The sequence below is a fragment of the Podarcis bocagei genome (genome assembly GCF_964188305.1).
Source record: "Podarcis bocagei genome assembly, chromosome: 1".
NCBI lineage: Eukaryota > Metazoa > Chordata > Lepidosauria > Squamata > Lacertidae > Podarcis > Podarcis bocagei.
The window spans coordinates 91928071-91948097 of record NC_138125.1 but is presented as its reverse complement, the minus strand read 5'-3'; the positions used below and the strand labels follow the sequence as shown (position 1 = coordinate 91948097).

At 40.8% G+C, this 20027-nt stretch overlaps 1 protein-coding gene across 3 annotated transcripts in view; it reads left to right on the top strand.

Moving 5' to 3' along the window:
- Window positions 1-20027, top strand: part of CNTNAP5 (contactin associated protein family member 5) — a 326754-nt gene that overhangs the window by 245341 nt on the left and 61386 nt on the right. For all 3 annotated transcript variants that reach the window (XR_014008811.1, XM_081196914.1, XM_081196913.1), the window contains one exon: window positions 17259-17415. Coding sequence is in view for 2 of the 3 variants with exons in the window: in XM_081196914.1 (XP_081053040.1) it covers window positions 17259-17415 (157 nt within the window). In the remaining variant the exon portion in view is untranslated. The remainder of the gene's footprint in view (window positions 1-17258; window positions 17416-20027) is intronic.

The following is a 20027-nucleotide window of genomic DNA, read 5'->3' as shown; positions in this document are numbered from 1 at the left end:
TTCTGCTGGAAGCCACCCAGAGTGGCTGGGATACAAATCATCATCATCATCTTCATCATCAATCATCATCATTAAATATGTTAAACTGAGAGTGGGCTGAAAATGACCAGGTGGTTTATTGTTCAATAGCCAATTTTCCAATTCTCATGCACATGTTTATTTGTAAGTAAAACACATTTAGATTAATAGGACTTACTCCCAGGAGAGTAAGTATATCCTGCCGTCTTACCGGACAATCTTAAGTGGCCTGGGATGAAGTAGGCCAGTTGATTCATATAAAATAATAATAATTTATTATTTATACCCCACCCATCTGGCTGGGTTTCCCCAGCCAGTTTGGGCGGCTTCCAACAAAAGATTAAAAATACATTAAAACATCAGTTATTAAAACCTTCCCTAAAGCCTTCAGATGTCTTCTAAACGTCAGATAGTTGTTTATTTCCTTGACATCTGATGGGAGGGCGGGTGCCACTACCAAGAAGGCCCTCTGCTTGGTTCCCTGTAACCTCACTTCTCTCAGTGAGGGAACCACCAGAAGGCCCTCGGAGGTGGACCTCAGTGTCTGGGCTGAAATATGGGGTTGAGACGCTCCTTCAAGTATACTGGGCTGAGGCTCCCTGGCTCAGTCAGTTTTGGGGGACAACAACACAGTTGTTCTCCCTTTTACTGAGGGACCCAATGATACACATTTTAAAAAACACTTTGATATGGATTTTGAACTGAAAACTGCATTAGAACAATTGGGAACTCTGAAAGCCAGCAGATTACAAAGTTTTGAACTGCATATTAATTTTGGAGCTGTGCATCAGGTCAGTTCACACTGGCATTTGCAAAGATAAAATACATTCTTAGATTTAGCTTTTGCTTTGTTTTTACATTGCCTTACTAGCATTCAGATTAAGTAAAGCAAAAGAAAATGATATTTTCTCTGGAAGCAAAGAAAGAAAGAAAGCAAAGACAGTCTGATTAAAAGTGTGGACAATGTTAGGCTGGTGAGCAATTAGGTATGTTTAAACTTATCTAAGGTATTATCTATCACCCATTAGTCATTAAATTGGTAGTTGTGAATATTTGGAAATATTTAGGTGTTTGAACCCTAGGGAAATGTTGCTTGACTGTCTGAAGAATGGTTGCAAACCATTGCCATAAATCCTTCCTTATGACTGACCTATAAAACCTCTATGAAAGAAAGGAAGAGGTAGCAAACAGATGGTATGTTGATATCACTGTCAGTGGAGCCTTTGCAAGCTTGCAAGCTGCATGTATTCCCCCCCCACCAAAAAGTGAGGCTATATAAAGTTCAAATAAGATCTATGTGTGTTTTTAAAGAACAGCCTAGAACATAGCACATGTTTGTTTTGTTTTGGCAGACAGCTTTTTGCCTTGACTGACATGCTACCTTTTAAAAAAGAAATAAACAAATCTTTGGGCTATATTGGTTAGAAAAGGGAGCCTAAGGCTGTTTCAAATGAAAGGTAAAAAATTGCTACAAAAGGCCAAGCTGGCTTGACATGTGATGACCTTAACTGTGTATTAAAACTAGAGTAAAGCTGCAAGTCTAGGGAATAACAAGCTTTTTCAGCATATTGCATCTTCAGAGAGACAACAGTAACCTTAGCTTTCTTCCTTTGACTTTGTAATAAGGTGTGACGGCCAAAGGAAATCTCTCTGGGCAGCATTTTTTTAGATGTCTTACGAGACAGTGGCTAATCCATCAGATACCTTTATTTAAGTGTCTGTATTTAAGGAGTTGACATTTTGTGGAGTTTGAGCTTACCTGTTCTATTGGCTGTAAAAGGAAAGTTCAGCTGAATTTGAGAAGGTGTGGGTGAATTGTGTATCTAACAGGGCACAGGGCAACCCAAGTCTTTCTTCTACTGGTGTCACTATCAGAGCACATAGTAGAAACTTGAAGGTAACCATGGGGACCCAGGTTGTAGGAGAGAATTGGATGAAGTCAACACAATTTCCCAGTACAAGATGAGCGGCAGAAGTCACAGCTTTGTACCCACTGAAACGTAATTCTGTTTGTGTAAACAAGTTTTGAGTACAAAAATGTACTGTCCGAAGCAGTCTACAGAGGCTTTCCAGCTGACAGTCTCATTTGTATGCATGAATATAAGCAGATGTTTTACATGGGACTGTTAAGTGGACCAGCTGTTTGAGAGTCATTGATGTATTCTGCCTAAATGCAAAGCTGTGTACTTAAGGCCACTTTGCCCTCTTATCAGAGAAGCCTTGAAGATGCAGAAACTGCCTGTATAGTGTTGACTCCTTGTTTTTACCACATCCTTGCACCCTACCTGTACTTAACAATATGCACGTTGATACTTTTGACAGTTTTTGGTTTTTGCTGAAAACCGTATTGCAAAATTTGGAGAAGTGCAAAACCCAAGGAATGATTATGTTCTTATCCATGTATTAGCTTGAGGCATGCAAATTTGGTTTGTTTACTTTAAAAAGGAAGATCCTCCATCGTCACTTCTGAGTAAATATACATGGGGGATTGCTTTGTTAACTGAATATCCAACCAAATCATTAGCTCCTCCTCCTAATTTTAATCCGAAAATGCTTCTTTTTTGGTGGATAATGGTGAATGCCACATGAAGTGGAGCTGAATTTGCTATGTGGGGGAATGAGGTTTTGGAAGAAAATGAGTAACCCCCCCCCCCATGTTGGATGATTTATGCAGAGCCATAAGCTGGAATTAATAATTGTGCAAACATTGAAAATGTGATAACCCTTTTACATAGAATGTGTCAAAAAAGAAGAAAAGAAGAAGTGAAACTGGATTCTCTCTAGTACTGAGCAGGCACATATGAACTCCAATTCCTTTCCATGTATGTGGGATGGATCCATACGGCACATGGTTATGGCCTCTTTTAAAGCTGGGATGCGAAGACCAGTAACATATATTAAGTAGAAGAGATGAGTGCTAGAAAATTCCATATTCACTAGGTAAGAAAAACATTTCAAAACTGATTAAGATGCTCCATAAAGAAGATGGGTTATTGTCATGCTGACCTTTAAAATTGGTCAGGATGTATTGCCAAGAGTCTGCTGGGTACAGTATTCTATGAATTTTCTCATTTCTATTCTCTTGGCATTTTTTTTTTTTATCCTAGCATGCTGGCTTATAGCCAGTTCATTTCATGGTGCTGCCTATACATATGTTCTGCTACAGCTGCATTTTTCCAAACTGCACAATCTTGCAGCCCTTGAGCACACCCTGGGATGACAAATGACATCCCCGCTGCTTTGACCAACAGAGACATAATTGCAGGTTGTGAGTAGGACAACTGAGTCGTGATGGTGCAGTGGTTTGTATATGCCCTTAAGTTGTAATTGACTGCATTTGTTTATTGCAGCATGATTCCCCTTTCCACCACTTAGAACATTAACTACTGACATAATTGTAACTTTTCCAGCGCTGGAATTACTCAGAGGCTGACAGCTGTGTTGAATCAGCAATTATTTATTTACAGTTGCTCTTTAATGTATTTTAACACATTAGACTATAAAGAAGTTTAATGAGAGGTATTAACACTTTTGGTGACTCACCAAGTGTGGGACACAATTCCTTTGTTGGGACAAAAACAAGGGTAAATAAGTCCCTTCTCCATTGTTGATGCTGGCATTTCATTTGGGGTGGCTTATTGTTCTGAGCAAGATCGGTCGGTACAAAATTTAGGGAATACTGGTGGATTTATTTATAAAGAACGGAGGAAAAAGGTTCCCCAGAATGTTCCATGCTATCAGAATGCATAGGTGGAGCAAAGTTATATATAACTTTGAAGGTCAAGTAAGTGGGTGGGAAGAGTTCGTGTTCCTTAAGTACATATCAAACAGGAAACAAAGTAGCTTTGCTTTCTTCTCCTGCCCTTATGATATATAATGGCCAAGATAGAAATAATGGTCAGCTCATATAAACACAAGGTGAGTGAAAAGGGGAAGGACCTGAAGAACATGAGTATAGAAGAGTGGTTCTTTCTCTAATGCACCTATTTGCTACTATGTGGGAGAACAGACATTTTAACTCCAGCCCTCACAACATGGATTGCAGGGATATATTTTTATAGTCAGTGGAGCTCCCTCTAGCAATGGTTGTTTAGGGGGATGGAATCATTGTTTTGAATCACTGCTTGTTCTCAATCCCATGGACAAAGGGTATTTATTAAATTCAACCAGCATACTACAAGGAGATGCACAACTATAATGTACATTTAAACCAATTTTCCAAGTGGTTTGCACAATAAAAAATGGATTTGACTCCTAGCTCTTTTTCCAGGAATGGCGATGAAATAATGTATCTCTCTTTTCTTTGTGCATTAGAGCACTGCTGGCTCCATAGTACAAAGATTGCTAGCCTGGCAAGAAAACATTTCAGCAAAAGGCTAAATATCTGCATGTGTGTTGACTTAATCCACATTTATACTTTTGGGTAATTGAGGCATATGAAGCAGAGTCTTCAGATAGACGTAGTAGAAGCATAATAAGCCTGTTTCTGCACTTCAGGGGGTAGCAAGCAAATTGTGATTGCTCATCCACTGCCAATAGTATATATCCTTTGTTTAAATGTGATTATCTATCCCATTTGTAGTATAAACCAGCCATTACTCCTAGCACAGAGTAAATATACAGCTCAGGACAAGGTTACTTGAGATACGTCCTTATACACAGTAGACCACTGTGGTCTGTGGTAGAGTTTCACTTTAAGATTCCAAAGAGGTTGGACCATTCAAGAGATATTGGTATTATGAAATGAAGTCACTAGGTTGCAGGTGAAGAAATTAAGTTACAGTGGGGTCCAGTCATCATTTGGGTAAATTGAAGAGTGGGGAGCAATAGTGTGGGCACGGGAGAAGTCTGCCTAACTTTAAACCTTTAATGTTAGACAGTGGCATTCCCATAGGAGGCATGATATGTGAAAAGATAGATGGTTTGGGGCAGAGGGATGTGTAGTTTGGACTTACTGTAAATATCAACAATGTGAAAAATATCCTAATGAGAACCTCAGTGTAGCTAGCATGGATGTTATTGGAAGACAGCTCTCTCCCATCATTTCTGATCACTGGCCATGCAGGTTGGGGCAGGTGGGAGCTGGAACCCAACAACCCCTGGAGGCATTGGCTATCCCTCCAAAAGTCATGTCTAAGTCAATATGTTGCAGGACACAAATAATATGAAAGAGAAGGGTTTTTTTGTTTTTGTTTTTAAGGGTAAGTCAGTGTCCATCTATGGCACCAGGCTTATGTCCATCTTGGTCATCAAAATGTACAAAATGGAACAAAATGGAACAAAATGGAAGATACTCATTGAGGAGTGAATATACACTTTTGTATAGTTGCAAAGAGCTCTTTAAAAGAATCCAGAAAGTAGACATTCAGTAGCCACTTACCTTAACACAGCTTTTGAGGGCTTGACAGTTCTAAGCATAGCAAATGCTTTAGATATTCCAGTCCATGTTGGAACAGTTATGTTTGTTTTGAGTAGGGAATAAATGCACTCTCATTCTTCAGTCACAGCAAACCCCTGCATGTTGAATTTCACCGTGGTTTTTATCTTAATGGAGCCTGCAGAAAAGAATCACTGACCCTTCTATTCTTCATGCAGTTCAAAGTGTTCTGTTATTTTTCAGTGCTAAGGTGTCTGACAGTTTCTTAAAACAGTGCCAACAGCTTACTGATGCTGATGAGGTGTTGTTTTTCCAACTCCTGAAAACTTTGTATAGCACAGCAAACCTATGGGGGGGGGGGAATTCTGTTGCATTCAAATTCCGGTTCCACTACACCACTGCTTGAGTTTTCTGGGGCACCATCTCTCCTAGCCTCCATCCTTTCCCGTATGACCTGTTACTGCTTACTGTGAGATGCAGCTGTGTTAAAACATGCAGGGGGGTGCCTAGTGATCTGCTAATATTGCCTTATACTGAATCAGATCATTTGTTCATTTGGTCAATGAACAGCAGCCTCAGCAACCTTCCTAGCCTTGCCATTAAGACTATTCATGTCAAAAGAAGCTCATTTTTACTTGTCCCTTATATACTGTAGCAGGGGATTCACAATGTGTTAATTTTCTGCATCAGTGAAAAACACCTTTAATTTACTTGTACCAATTGACTGAGAGTTCTTATGTTTCTGCCTGTGTTATGGTGCCCAATTATCAAAGAGCCAGGGAGCTTAATGCTAGATTCAGTTTCTCTCAAATTTCCTTCACTGGGCTGTCTGAAACAGCATCAGAAGACTCTCTGGAGAATCTTTCAAAGCAATCTCGACAAATATTCTGAATATAGCACTACTAAAAATGTAGAGTTCCTGTTTATTTCTAACTGTGTAACATTGAAAACTAACTACAAAATTATGTTCTTGCTACCTAAATTCAAAGTAATTCCATGTGAGCCATGTCAGATTTATATTCATACTATAAATGGTAGTGAGCATTGGCTCAGTGTGTAGGTTGAATAGCAAGGTGAATTGATCATGGTACCCTCCTATGTCACAGTGTGATGTCAATACCCCACCCATAAAGTCATGTGTAACTCTGTTGTCTATATATGTTTCTGAATGGAATAGCTCTCTGTTTTCTTGTGATCTAAGTCCATTGGCTTAAATTAAGCTGCTTCGAATGTTGCTGGCAAAGCAGTGAAAAGCTCTGGAATTTTTGTTTTTGTTAAACACATTAGTGGAGGATAGTTTTTAAACTTAAAAGCTTTGTTTAAGGTTTGTTTGTGTGGTATTTTTTTTTTAAAAAAATCCTGCATTTCTCTGCGTTAACAAAACAAAACACCAGAGATCTTCAGAACTCAGCAGGCAGCATTCTAGACAGCTTCATGATGTTAGACCTATGGGGAACCTGTTGGATTCTTATAAGGCCTATCAGAGGATGAAAACAACCTCAGTAGAATAAAGGATGTTGGGAAGCTGCAAAGTTTTTTATTTTAAAAAAACAAAACATACAGACAAAAATATACACCAACTGGCTACCTCTTCATTCTTTACCTCTTCTTTAAGGTAAGTTATTTTTGCAGAGATGCTGGTTACTGTTAGGTGGATTTGTACCTGGTTGACTAACTGAAACCAAAGAAGGTGCTCACTAATGGTTCCTCATCATCCTGGAAAAAAAGTTGCAAGTGGAATGCTGCAGGGTTCTTTCCTGAGCCCCTTCCATTGAACATCTTTGTAAACACCTTGGATGAAAGAATTGAGAGAATGCTCCTCAAATTTGCAGATTACGCTAAATTGGAAGGGGTAGCTAACGTCTCTGAAGACAGAATCTGAAGACAGATTGGAGAACTGGGCCAAAACTAAGAAAATGAATTTCAAGTTCTACATTCAGGCAAATGGAACCAGCTGCACAAATATGAGATGGGGGACACTTGGCTGGCAAGTAGTACATGGGAAAAGGATCCAGGGGTCTTAGTTTAACATGAGTCTACAGTGATACAGCAGTAAAAAAAAAAGCTAGGGCTATTCTAAGCTGCATCAGCAGAACTATAGTGTCCCAATCAAGGGAAGTAATACAGTGGTGCCTCGCAAGATGAAAAACTCGCTAGATGAAAGGGTTTTTCGGTTTTGCGTTGCTACGCTAGACGAATTTCCCTATGGGCTTGTTTCGCAAGACGAAAACGTCTTGCGCTTTTTTCTTAAAGCTGCTTGAAGAGGTGCAGTTGCGACAGACCGTGCTTCGCAAGATGAAAAACATCGCAAGATGAAAAGACTCGCGGAACGAATTATTTTCGTCTTGTGAGGCACCGCTGTAGTACTGCTCTAGTCTGCCTTGGTCAGACCCCACCAGGAGTACTGTGTCTAGGGGGAGGCTGCCTACGTGGCATCAGGAGATTCTGCACTAACAAATGCAGCCTCCTCCTTGTTCACCAGCACAGCAGTAATCAGAGGCGTCTTAAGTACATCTGGCGCGGTTGTACAAAGATCCCTCCGACACCCTCCCGCCGTTTCCCAGAGTTGCTGACCTTTTTACGGCACTGCTGGCAGCTTTGTGAGGCTGGAGGAGGCAGGCAGCGACTGGAGGGCAGCTCCTCCGGTGGGGAGGAGGCAGAGGCTCTGGGCATGGTGCTGTTTCAGCAAGGTGGGCGAGGGCGGCGAACTGATGCCAGGAAGCGCCACACCCAGCCTCCGCTTCTTCCCTGGTGCCCTCCAGAACTTGGTGTCCCACGCCACCTGCTTCTATGGGCAAGACGCTCCTGGCAGAAATACTTCTGAAAGTGCCATGACAGAATGAGGGAAGAGTAGCGACATGCAGGTCAATGTAATTTTTTCTTTCATTTTTTGGTCCTGTGCTCTGGTGTGAGCCAACTGACTCACACCCACAGCGCAGAACCAAAAAAAGTGCATCTTTTGGTCCTGCGCTTTGGCGTGACCATACCAAATAAGCCAAAATGGGACATCTGGTATTGGGATCAAAAGCTGGGGTGGCTCATGTCATTCCAGGGTGCCCCTCTTAAAGTGGGACACTTGGAGGGTATGAAGAAGAAGAAGAAGAGTTTGGATTTGATATCCCGCCTTTCACTCCCTTTAAGGAGTCTCAAAGCGGCTAACATTCTCCTTTCCCTTCCTCCCCCACAACAAACACTCTGTGAGGTGAGTGGGGCTGAGAGACTTCAGAGAAGGTCACCCAGCAGCTGCATGTGGAGGAGTGGAGACGCGAACCCGGTTCCCCCAGATTACGAGACTACCGCTCTTAACCACTACACCACACTGGCTCTCCAGAACAGCCCAGAACAGCCTTATGAGCAACATCTGAGAGAGCTGGGTATGTTTAGCCTGGAAAAGAGTAACCAATAGACATTTTCAACTATCTAAAGGGCTGTCGCACAGAAGATGGAGCACGTTTGCTTTCTCCTGCTCTGAAGGATAAGACCCAAACCAATATATTCAAGTTACAAGAAAGGAGATTCGGACTAAACATCAAGCAGAACTTTATGGTGGTAATTGCTGGCTGATAGTAGAACAGACTCCCTTGGAAGGTAGAGGGCTCTCCTTCCTTGGAGGTTTTTAAGCCGAGGTTGGGTGGCCATCTGTCATGGATGCTTTAGTTGGGATTCTTGCATTGCAGGGGGTTGGACTAGATGACCCTCAGGGTCTCTTCCAGCTCTACAGTTCTATGAGTTTATGAAAGCAGGGGACACATCTGCTCCCTCAAGAGATTTTACTTCCCCGACAAAAAGCTACTGGCCACATTTTCTTGCAATTTGGTAGATTTAATACAATCAGGCAGACTCTTGTGCTCTGAAAATTTCATCTACTTTGTTGATTAGATTTCCCATTATAGAGAATGGGGACAGAAGAGCTGGTTTTCTACTCTGTTGGTTGGAATACTAGTTGCAGTTCAAAGCAGAAAGAGCACAAAGCAACTCAAGAATGTGTGGGGTAGGATTCAGCTAAGTTGTTGCATGCACAGAACAAGGTCTGCTCATGCAATGGGTCTTTCTCACCTCTTCTCCCCCTATACCTTGCTATACCCTATAAATTTGCTCTGGAGAGCTGGATGAGCCTCCTGAGCAGGTTTTGGGGTGCACAAGGGGAGGAGAAAGGGAAAGTCCTATTGTAGGAGAGGACCTCAGTCCTCACATGCATACCCCATTAGCACTGCATTGAATTCTACCCATATCATTCCCCCCTGCAAAAAAAGCACAGGTACAAACACAAGGCAAATTTTGGGTTCTATGCCCAGTAATAATAAATAGTGACATCAAGAGGTTAATAAAAAATGCATATAGCCTAAATATATATACTAAATATCACAGTACTAGTTAAGGTAACACACCATTCTTAAATATTGTCATTATGCAGCCAAGCTATACAGCTCAACAATATTTTCTCAAAATATGTTTTCTATAGCTGTTGGTATACCAACAATCCCAAAGACTTCAGCGCTAGCACACCAGATTTCAAAGATTGGCTAGAAAGATGACACTTGGCTAACTATCCATCACTGACAACAGGCAAGATGAACTGGACTACCTTAGTCAATGATAGGAGGATTGCATGTCATTCCTTCCACAGCTGTTGCTTTTCTGGAAATGTAAATCTTTGGTCTTTGAGGCTGCAGTCCCACTATACCATTTACTTGAGACTAATCTCCATTGAACTCAATGGATTTTACCTCTGAGAGGATATGTACAAGATTGCCATGTTAGGGATTCTGTTAGTCTAATAGATGATTGCAAAATGTGACTTTGCAAGCTGGCTTGCAATTTTGTTATTTTTCTATACTCTCCTGTTTTGTCAGGTAGGGTATACATAAATGACAAATAAATGCTTATCAAAAATGTGTCAGGAATAGTGACAAAAATAGCATCTCTCCCCCCCCCCATTCTCCTGCACACCATCTAGCAAGTAAAAACATGACAGTGTCCTTGCAATCCAAATTTCCAGCCTCTTACACCACTTCAGTGACTAGTATTTATAGAAATAGGAAAACTCAGAAGTCTGACAATATCACATACAGCTTTTCAGTTACTAAATGTTACAGAGAAGAAAGATAGATCTAGGGCAGCTTTATTTTTGCTGCAGCAGCCATACATCTTTCCTCATGTGCAGGAATTAAATAAAGAGGTCAGGGGTTGACAGTTATGTATCTTCTATCAAACTGTATTGGATGAGGGGGGGTTGATGACTACAGAGCTTGTGTGGAGCAGCATTTGTTGAAACAAACTCTCCATAGCTGTTCTGCTTTTTGTATCAGCTTTCTTTTCTTCCCATCCCCTTTGCTTTCTCTTTTCTGAGCCCAGTTCTCTCTTTGTTGCGCCTGATATAAAAACCCTAATGTGTCTATTATGAGTGAATTCTCTGTCTTATAGAATGGGAATTGGGGTGGGGAGAGATATAGCAACTCTTAATGTGCTTATCGGTGCAATCAGTTTCCATCTGCTATTTTGGACAAAATAAATATGTTATAGAAAATAACATGAACATTGAATCAAGCTGCAGTGCTTTGCCACAAGTGGTTTTTTATTCATAGACACGTAAAGTTAAATTCCTGCTGGGCAAGACCATGGGTGGCTTGCAGAACTTAATATACTCTTCATGAAGAAAGAAATATCTTAGAACTTTCAGTGAAGAGAAGGAGATTTGTTTCTTTCAAATTCAACCCTGTGCTTTAAAATTGAGAATGAGGGAGTAAGACAAATACGAGTATTATTTATGGTTGTGTTGCATCTCCTTCTCCCCCACTCCTGACCAAGAGCAGGCAGGTCTGATCCTGCAGAGTGCTTCTTCATTCTGAATAGCAACTGATGCTGTGCAGGACTGAATCCTTTCATGTACCAAATGGGGTTATATCCTGTGTGGTGCTGCTTCTTCACAAGTGGTCTCCCTGTGGGGTGGTGGTTCAGGTGAGGCTTGGCAGGAAGAAGTAGAGGTTGAGCAGGAAAGGTATCCATTCATCCTCACCCTTGCCTTGTCCCATGAAGACATGGTAGCCTTGGAGGTCCTTCTTTTTCATGGTTTCTCCTTATTTTTGCCCATTCTGGCCTCTCCTTCCTATGCCCTGACAGCCCTGCATCACTTTGTGCCATCCTGTGGTGAACTGGGGCTATCTTAACCCAAGTCAACTGATGCCTAGATTCCCCAAATCAGCCGACTTTGGTTCAAAACTGAGGCTTTGGCTGAATCCAGCACACAACCCTGCTGTACGGGCCTGAGGGAGTGGTGCAGAGGTTGTCGTGTGTGTGTGCGCGTGCGCACGTGTGCACATGCACACACGCATGCACCAGAGTCCATCATCCCTGACCATTAAATATGCTGGCTGAGGCTGATGGGAATTGGAATGCAACAACATTTGGAGCAGGCATAGGCAAACTTGGCCCTCCAGATTTTTTGGGGCTACAACTCCCATCATCCCTGACCACTGGTCCTGTTAGCTAGGGATGATGGGAAGTTGTAGTCCCAAAACATCTGGAGAGCCAAGTTTGCCTATGCCTGATCTGGAGCATATCAGGCTACCCCTGCAACAATGTATAAAGCATAAGTAATACACTTTTAAAATAAGTCAGCTAGGAAAAATATTTATTCTTCTCTTGACTAAAGGAAATTTTCCTAATGTCTCAAAGGTTTATCCCTTTTTGCTATGAGTTCAGATGCCACCTTTTTAAAAAAAACAACAACACCACAATGAAGGGATTGTGGATCCTTGAAAACGCCATCTTTGAGGAGAAATCTCCAAGATGTTAATTGTGTTATAACTGTTCTAAGAATTTGAATTTGAAACTTGTTATGTCTACACACAGCATTGGCAAATTCCAAGCATGTAAAAGTAAATACATATATGTTGGGTAGCCATCTTGTGCTAAATAAATTGAATCGTGCTTTACTAAGGTCTACACAAAAGGTAGGTGGCACATGTGTTGTATCTTTTGCCATTGAGAGCCAGTGCTTTAGAACAGACCCTTTTTGCTGGAAGTTTTGTTTTTATTTTGGTCCACTTAAGGTGTCTGTGGTAAGCATATATGAGAGCACACTGTGGAGCAACAAAAACACAACAGTATAATTATATTGCTTCTGAACAGCATGTTAAGCAAATACACTCAAGGAATAGCATAATTAAATCCTTCTAAAGCATGTGTTAAAGTTCTTTGTTGAACCTATATGAGGGTCTCTATGACCCTCATTCCTCTCTTTATTGCAGTTCAAGTGAGTTACTATTTCATTTCTTAGTGGCAGAATCAGATGCTACAAGAGATACTTAAAAAGATACATTAGACCATAGAAGTCTATTCCCTATCCTTTGTCAGATAGTTCCCTCCAGTGTATTAGCAAGTTCTCTATTTAGCCTGGTTTTAAATGACTCAAGCCTTGGCAAGTCTACTACTATCAAAGACTTTCATATATCTTTTGGTTGGTTTAGTACAATAAAATAGATATAGTCAAACACAGAGAAGACGTTATAAAACTGTTCATTCTTAATACCCCAGCGATGGCTGTTTATCATATGATTATGCTCTAGTTTAATGATCCTATCCAAGAGGCAATAATATGCAGCTTGACTTTGATTAATGTTCACCATTATTTCCTAATAGCCACACAAAGTTGTATTTTAAAGCTAAATATTGTCTTCCCCCGAATTAGCACATTTTTAATTAGGCAGATAACTTCTGTCGTGTCTATTTAAATTGTCAGTTAAATTAGATTGCTAATCCTAAATACACTTGGATGTTCCTGCAATTTCTATAAAAGGCATAGCAAACAGTTGATTGGACAGGATCTGGTGCACTCCCCCCCCCCCCCGTTAGCCCTTCAAGGAAAAGAAAGACTCATCTTGTAGAATATCAATTGGTTCCAAGACTAGGTAGCACTAATAGGTATAAATGAAGAGTGTGCCCCAACCACAATGTTTGGCTTAAACCCTAATTCAGGGTTTGTCTCAAAGGTCTGAGTCTTTTTTCTTCCCTCCACCCTTTTCCTACTGGGAAATTTAAACATGGCTATAGCTATTTGGGGCTTTTTTGACAGAAGTGAATGGAATTTGCAGGTATAGACGCCTTTTCAAAGTGAATAAAACTTGCCAAATAGGTCCAGAGGCTTTTGTGCTGGCTGTCGTTAAAGTTGGTTTGCTTTAAAAAAGAACAGAATCTATAACTTTTTAATATGGGGCAGGATTGGTTAAAACTTGTCCCTTCTGAGGCATGGCTCCTCCAATTTCCAGAAGAATATTTGCAGTACTTGTCCCACAAGGGCAGCCATCACAGTTTCAGGATGGAAATTCCTTAATCTCCCCAAGTGTTCTGTAAGCAATATGCCTGAGAAAAGTGTCCTTGAGTAAGAAACCTGCCAGACTGCAGATGAATTGGTCCTGGGCCATTTGTGTGGGCGTCTCCACTCCCATTGTTCAGCCTGGACACTGCGGTCCAGCTCTGAGGACCTTCTGGTGGGTTCCCTCACTGTGAGAAGTAAGGTTACAGGGAACTAGGCAGAGGGTCTTCTTGGTAGTGGCCCTGCCCTGTGGAACGCCCTCCCATCAGATGTCAAGGAAATAAACAACTATCTGACTTTTAGAAGACATCTGAAGGCAGCCCTGTTTAGGGAAGTTTTTAATGTTTGATGTTTTATCATGTTTTTAATATTCTGTTGGGAAGTAATGGGTTTGTTTTTTGAGTAAAACAATTCCTTCTGATTAGTCACAGAGGAGCTCTTCCTCTCAACCTTCTTCATTCTCATCCTGACACCATCCATAAACTTGGAGACATAAGATTTGCTCTTGCAAAGCTATTCCCTTCCTGAAAGCACTGGGATTGGAGAGCACTAGTCATAAAATTGCCTTTGATTTCATAATGTACTGATCTGTCACAAAGGACCTCTCCCTCTATACCTTTCCCCCACACTGGTGTCTGTTCTCCCTTCCCTCATTATTCTGGTGTTATAGTAAGCTTAAACACAATACATTCACTTTCAGCAACTGCTTTTCTGCAGCATTTTGCATGTGTGCATGTGCCTGTGTATGTCTGGATTGATGAGGTGCCATGGAACACTTCAGGGTTCCTCCCTTTGAATATTACCATCTCATAGAGATTCCACTTTGCCTCTGGCAAGCCCAAAATACCTCTGAGGTTTCCCATTTTGCTCCAGGATTCTTCTTACTCTGATGCACACCCCTGCTAGCTGGATGATTGGTTTCCAGCATAGAAAGGGATAGGAAGGTATCATAGTTTGCCATCCACTTGCATACCATCATTTCTCTCTGTGTGTGCTGTAATTGTATGCAACAATAATTTTAAAAGAACGTGTTGACAGTAATACACATTAATATTCCAACTTGTATTCACAAGTTCGAAAAATGCAAAACTGAAAGATATATGCTAGGGGAATTCATATTGTCGTCTTTTCTGTTTTTATAATGAGTACCATTGGGCATTAGGCAAAGCCCTTGTTTCCTAATTTGTGATGACCTGATAATCATTCTTCTCTCTTTGTTTCATTGTTTGCAATACTGAAATTTGAAAGCAATAGGATCTGTGGGAAAGCAGTGGGCATTGCAAACCTGACTGAGCGGTTTGCTGAAGCTTCTCTTAATTAGTCCACTGCAATTAGTAATTAACCTCGTTTCATGTTTCATGTTTTTTATTATTATTAAAAAAAATGTTGTTATGAATACATATAATGCAATTAGCTCTTGCTAACATTTTCAATAGACAAGAAGCTAGCTGGCATAAAATTCAAACCATTTTTGCATGTCAGTTCTTTTATTTTTCATGTATCAATACCTAGCTACATTTATAGCTGATAAATGAGTTAAGGAGTAGAGATCAGAAAGTTCTATTTCAAAATGTTAATCTTTGGAAAATTTTCATTCAATGGCTTTGGGTTTCTTTCTGCCTTTTTTATTTCATGGATCTTACTCACCTACAGTCCCCCAAGGCCCATACTCCAGCTATTTACATATGAACTTTCCTGATTTATTTAGTCTTATTTTCATTCTGCAAAGTTTGTCTCAAAACTCTGTATAAGGTATATCTCTGCCTATGTCTATATCTCTTCTAGGAACTGTGCATACTCCGGGCAACACGGGGCTGAGTCATGTACAACTAATAATTATATTCAGTGATTTTTTTCTGGGGGGGACACAGGGGTACGCATACCCCTAAGCATTTTATAAATCTAAGTTTGACCTCATCGAGGGACTGTATTTCAATATGAGTAGGAAAATGAGAGTACCCCTAAACATTTTTTTTTAGGGGGAAAAGCACTGATTGTATTATTTTATATTAATGTGTTGGCAGCGTAAGCTGTAGAAGCCATTTTTTATTCTATGTTAGTCAAGTTAAAATCAAGCAAGTTTATATTGGTATTTATTGGCCATTGCTAAATGTCTCCAAAATGTAATACAGGTGTTTCAAGAAAGGAGATCCTTGTATTGCATGGGGTTGGACTAAATAACCCTTGGGGTCCTTTCTAACTTTACAATTCTATTATTCTAATAGTATTCATGACCATTGCAATAGGGTCTGGTGTGGAAAATATTTCAAATAAAGATCCTCAAATTAGGAGCTCTGTGAACATGTGTTTAACACAACACATTGTATAGATGTGTGCGTAGATACACAAGTAGATCTGGTAATATTATGCTGCTCACTCAATGAGGGATGGAGCCTCTAGCTCCATCATATCACTGTCCATGGCAGCCCCACACATTGGAGACCAAACATCTGATGCAGGGAGCCAGTTGTACTAACATAGGCTCCCTACACAATTTAGAATTGGCCATAGTCAACATTGAAACTTAGCCTTACCAAAATACTTGGCTCAAATGAAGTCCTGCAGTTACTTTCAAACTTTCCTTCTACCCACTTCCATCAGTTGTCAGCATAGTTAAGGAAGCCTGGTGGAATTTTACACTGCTAATAACAACAACTTTATTTTTTTAGATGCCATCCATCTGACTGGGTTGCCACTTTGGCTGGCTGTAAATGTGCATAATGAATGTGCAGTTATTCTTTTTTCATATAGGTTTCTAAAAATGCAGTGTTTGATTAGAAACTCTACCCTTACAACTATTCACATCTCCTGTAGACCAGAGTTTAGCCAACATGGTACCTCCAACCTGGCCATTGGACATGTTGGCTGGGGCTGATGGGAGTTGGAGTCCGACCACACCTGTAGAGCACCACGTTGGCCACGCCTGTTTTTGGCACTTCCTCAAATTGTTCTGGGAACTAAATGGTTTTATACACCTCTGCGATACAACAAGTAACTTTCCCATTTTAGAGAATACAGTGGTACCTCCAGTTACGAATTTAATTCATTCCGGAGGTCCGTTCTTAAGCCGAAACTGTTCTTAACATGAGGCGCGCTTTCGCTAATGGGGCATCCCGCTGCTGCCGCGCCACTGGCATGTGACTTTCGCTTGCATCCTGGGGTACCTACAACTAGGGGCATCTACTTCCGGGTTAGCGGAGCTCATTACCCGAAGCATTCGTAAGGAGGACGGTACGTAACCCGAGGTTCCACTGTAGTTTGGTGATATCATTCATTTAAATATATTTTAAAACATGGGATGCTTTGAAATCACCACTCTCTTAGTTAAGATCAGGATGTACAAAAACATATTAGGTATGGCTGAATATGTAAATCTGAAACATTGGATTCAATATGCTGACCTTCAGATTTCCAATGTTTATTTTAAATCAGATTCAAAATTATATTCCATCCCAGCTGTAGCAAGAACAAGGACTTCTTACATCTTTTCCCGATTTGCCTACTGACTTCAGATTTCTTATGGCAGTTCTGCTCTTTTTGTTTCCCCAGATGGAATGCCATTTGTTTGGTGGGTTGGTCGAGCCAATGAGAAGCATCCTTACTGGGGAGGGTCTCCTCCTGGAGCCCAGCGCTGTGCATGTGGACTGGAGGAAAGCTGCCTGGATCTGAGATACTTCTGTAACTGTGATGCAGATAAGGACGAATGGTAACTATGGAGATTTGCCCTACACCAATAAAACAGAAGTGAATAAATTAATGCGTAAACTCATGAAAAGGGTTGTGCAAGTTTAGTAAGAATAAAAGAGGGTGGATTCTGAGCTTCCCATTTTTGGATCTCTGTTGTGATTGCTTTGAAATTGCAGTGCTGGTACTAACCCAGATGACCTTCAGAGAGAGTTGTATACAATTTTATGGCCTAAGGTTTTAGTACAGTATGTTTTAGTCTGCATCCAGCTCTATATCAGTTAATTTCCAGAAGGTTGACCAAGAGCACTTTTTTCTACCACTCTTGCATCAAACTAGGACTACAAAGGCATATATGGCATTCTTGATGGGCATTCCCAAACTATGTAGAATTTCTACCCCCAGAGGCAAGCCAAGACCTGAACACCAACACCTTCTGGGGAAAGTATATACCTTTGGGTTTGCCAGCTCTTCTGCCTGAAATGCAGATTGGTCTCCTTCACTGAAATGAATGAAGAGCTCCATGCGTGGGAATGACCCTTGTATATATACTGTATGAATGCATTTTCATTTCTGGTTTCATTCTCCTGTCTGCAGTAAATATGTCAGCATCGCCCTTGAGCCAGTGTCACCAACTGGACTCATCCACTTCAGCCCCGACTGGGCTAGGCGAGCTGGGTAGCACTTCCAGAGACCACCTTCTGCACAGGAACAGGCCAAAGTGCTGTGGACTCACAGCTTAGAGTTGTGAGCACCGGATTCACTTCCACAAGAAGACAGTCGTCACACAGCAGAGTATAGCAGAGTCTAGCAGAGCATATAAACGACTTGGAGAGCAGCTCTGTAGAATATCTTCTTTATTCTATAACTACAACTATAATACACAACTATATACAGAGCTAAATGAGGTCTAAACTAAAAAACTGAACTGCACTGAGTGTCTGCAGCTGCTCTTAGCAGCAACCTTATCTATACACACAATCTCTAACACTCAGTCTCTCTCTCTCTGACACTGACTGACTGACTGATGTTAGGCTGGAGCGGAATAAGTAGAGAGCAGAACACCGCCCCTCCTCTCTGGAAAATCACCAGACTCATCAGCAGATTCTTGGATATGGGAGGGGTGAAATCTCCTCAAAATATATAATTCTCTTGAGCAAAGCAGTTCCACAAAGTATAAGTTTCTGCATTACCTTCAGTTAAATAATTTATACAGTATTTGGTTTGGAATTTTTGGAAGGGAAGAAAGCTGAAAAACAGCACATAACAAGTAGAAACTCTCCCATCTTCAAATTGTTACACTTTGAAGAATAAAAATTCTTCAGTTTTGACACCTGTCCTATATTACAGAAAAATTATAATGCAGTAAGAAAATGGTAAAGTTGGGGGGAAATAGATTTTGTAGAACTGGAAAATGAACAAAAAACCCCACAGTTAAAATTATTTGTGATATATAGAATAGCTACCATCTATCTCTTTCTTCTACCATTGAAGCCATTCTGTATCACAGATAATTTTGACTGTGGTGCTTTGTTCATTGTCTATTTCTGCAATATCCCCCCCTTTTTAGTTCACCACAGATTTATGCTGCACTAGTATAATTTGCCATCTATATCAATCAGTGTCAGTTTTGAATGTGTCTGTTCTGTCTGGCTTCCACATTAGTCTGAAATATTTTATTTAAAAATCTGCACAAGAATATATCCCCATGTATGCGTTTTTAAATATATATTTGTTCTAATGTACACATTTGCTTACAAAATCCAAGAGATAATTGCAATTTGATCTACACATTAGTCTGGGAGGTGTTTATCAGGTCAATATGCATCAGAATGCACAGAAATTGAATTCCTCAAGCCACCCTGGCAGGATTCCTTCCTTTATAAGGGAATGAGCTCAGTGTTGCAGTGGTGGAAAGCATGGTTAAAAGTTTAATTAACAAGTCTTCCTGAAGCAGAATGACTTGTACAAAGGCATATCTTCTCTCACTACCCTATTAGAGTCTTTTGAGAGTGTCAACCAGCATACTGATAGAGGTGATCCAACTGACATTGTGTACTTAAACTTTCAAAAAGCTTTTGACAATGTACCTCACCAAAGGCTCCTGAGTAAACTTAGCATACATGGATTAAGAGGAGAGGTCCTCTTATGGCTCAGTGACTGGTTTAGAAACAGGAAACAGAGCGTAGGCATAAATGGATATCCAAAGATGAGCAGTGAACAAGACTGGTTCACCTTTTCCCTTTCTTTAACATTGCTTGAGACAGAAATCAACAAGAGTTCTCCTAGAGGGAAAGTGCATCACAGGAATCCCTGTGGTGTCTCAGAGGTTTTGAGGCATGCATATACATGTGAAGCCAGCCTTGCAAGACAGCAGACTCTCAAAGCATACCCACTGTTGGCACCAATACAAGCTTCTCTCCTGTGCAGATAAGCAGCAGTAGGTGCACAGGTGAGAGAGATCCAGATCAGAAATGCAGTGGAGGCAAAATGTTAAAGCTCCCTCCCCCACAACATGGTTCTGATCTAGGAAGAGATGTATGCATGAAGTGGTGTTATACAGAGGGATCGTCCAGATGGGTGCTTGCTCTGTGCCTAGAAAGCACGGGTCTGAGTGATTTTCCACTTGCCCCA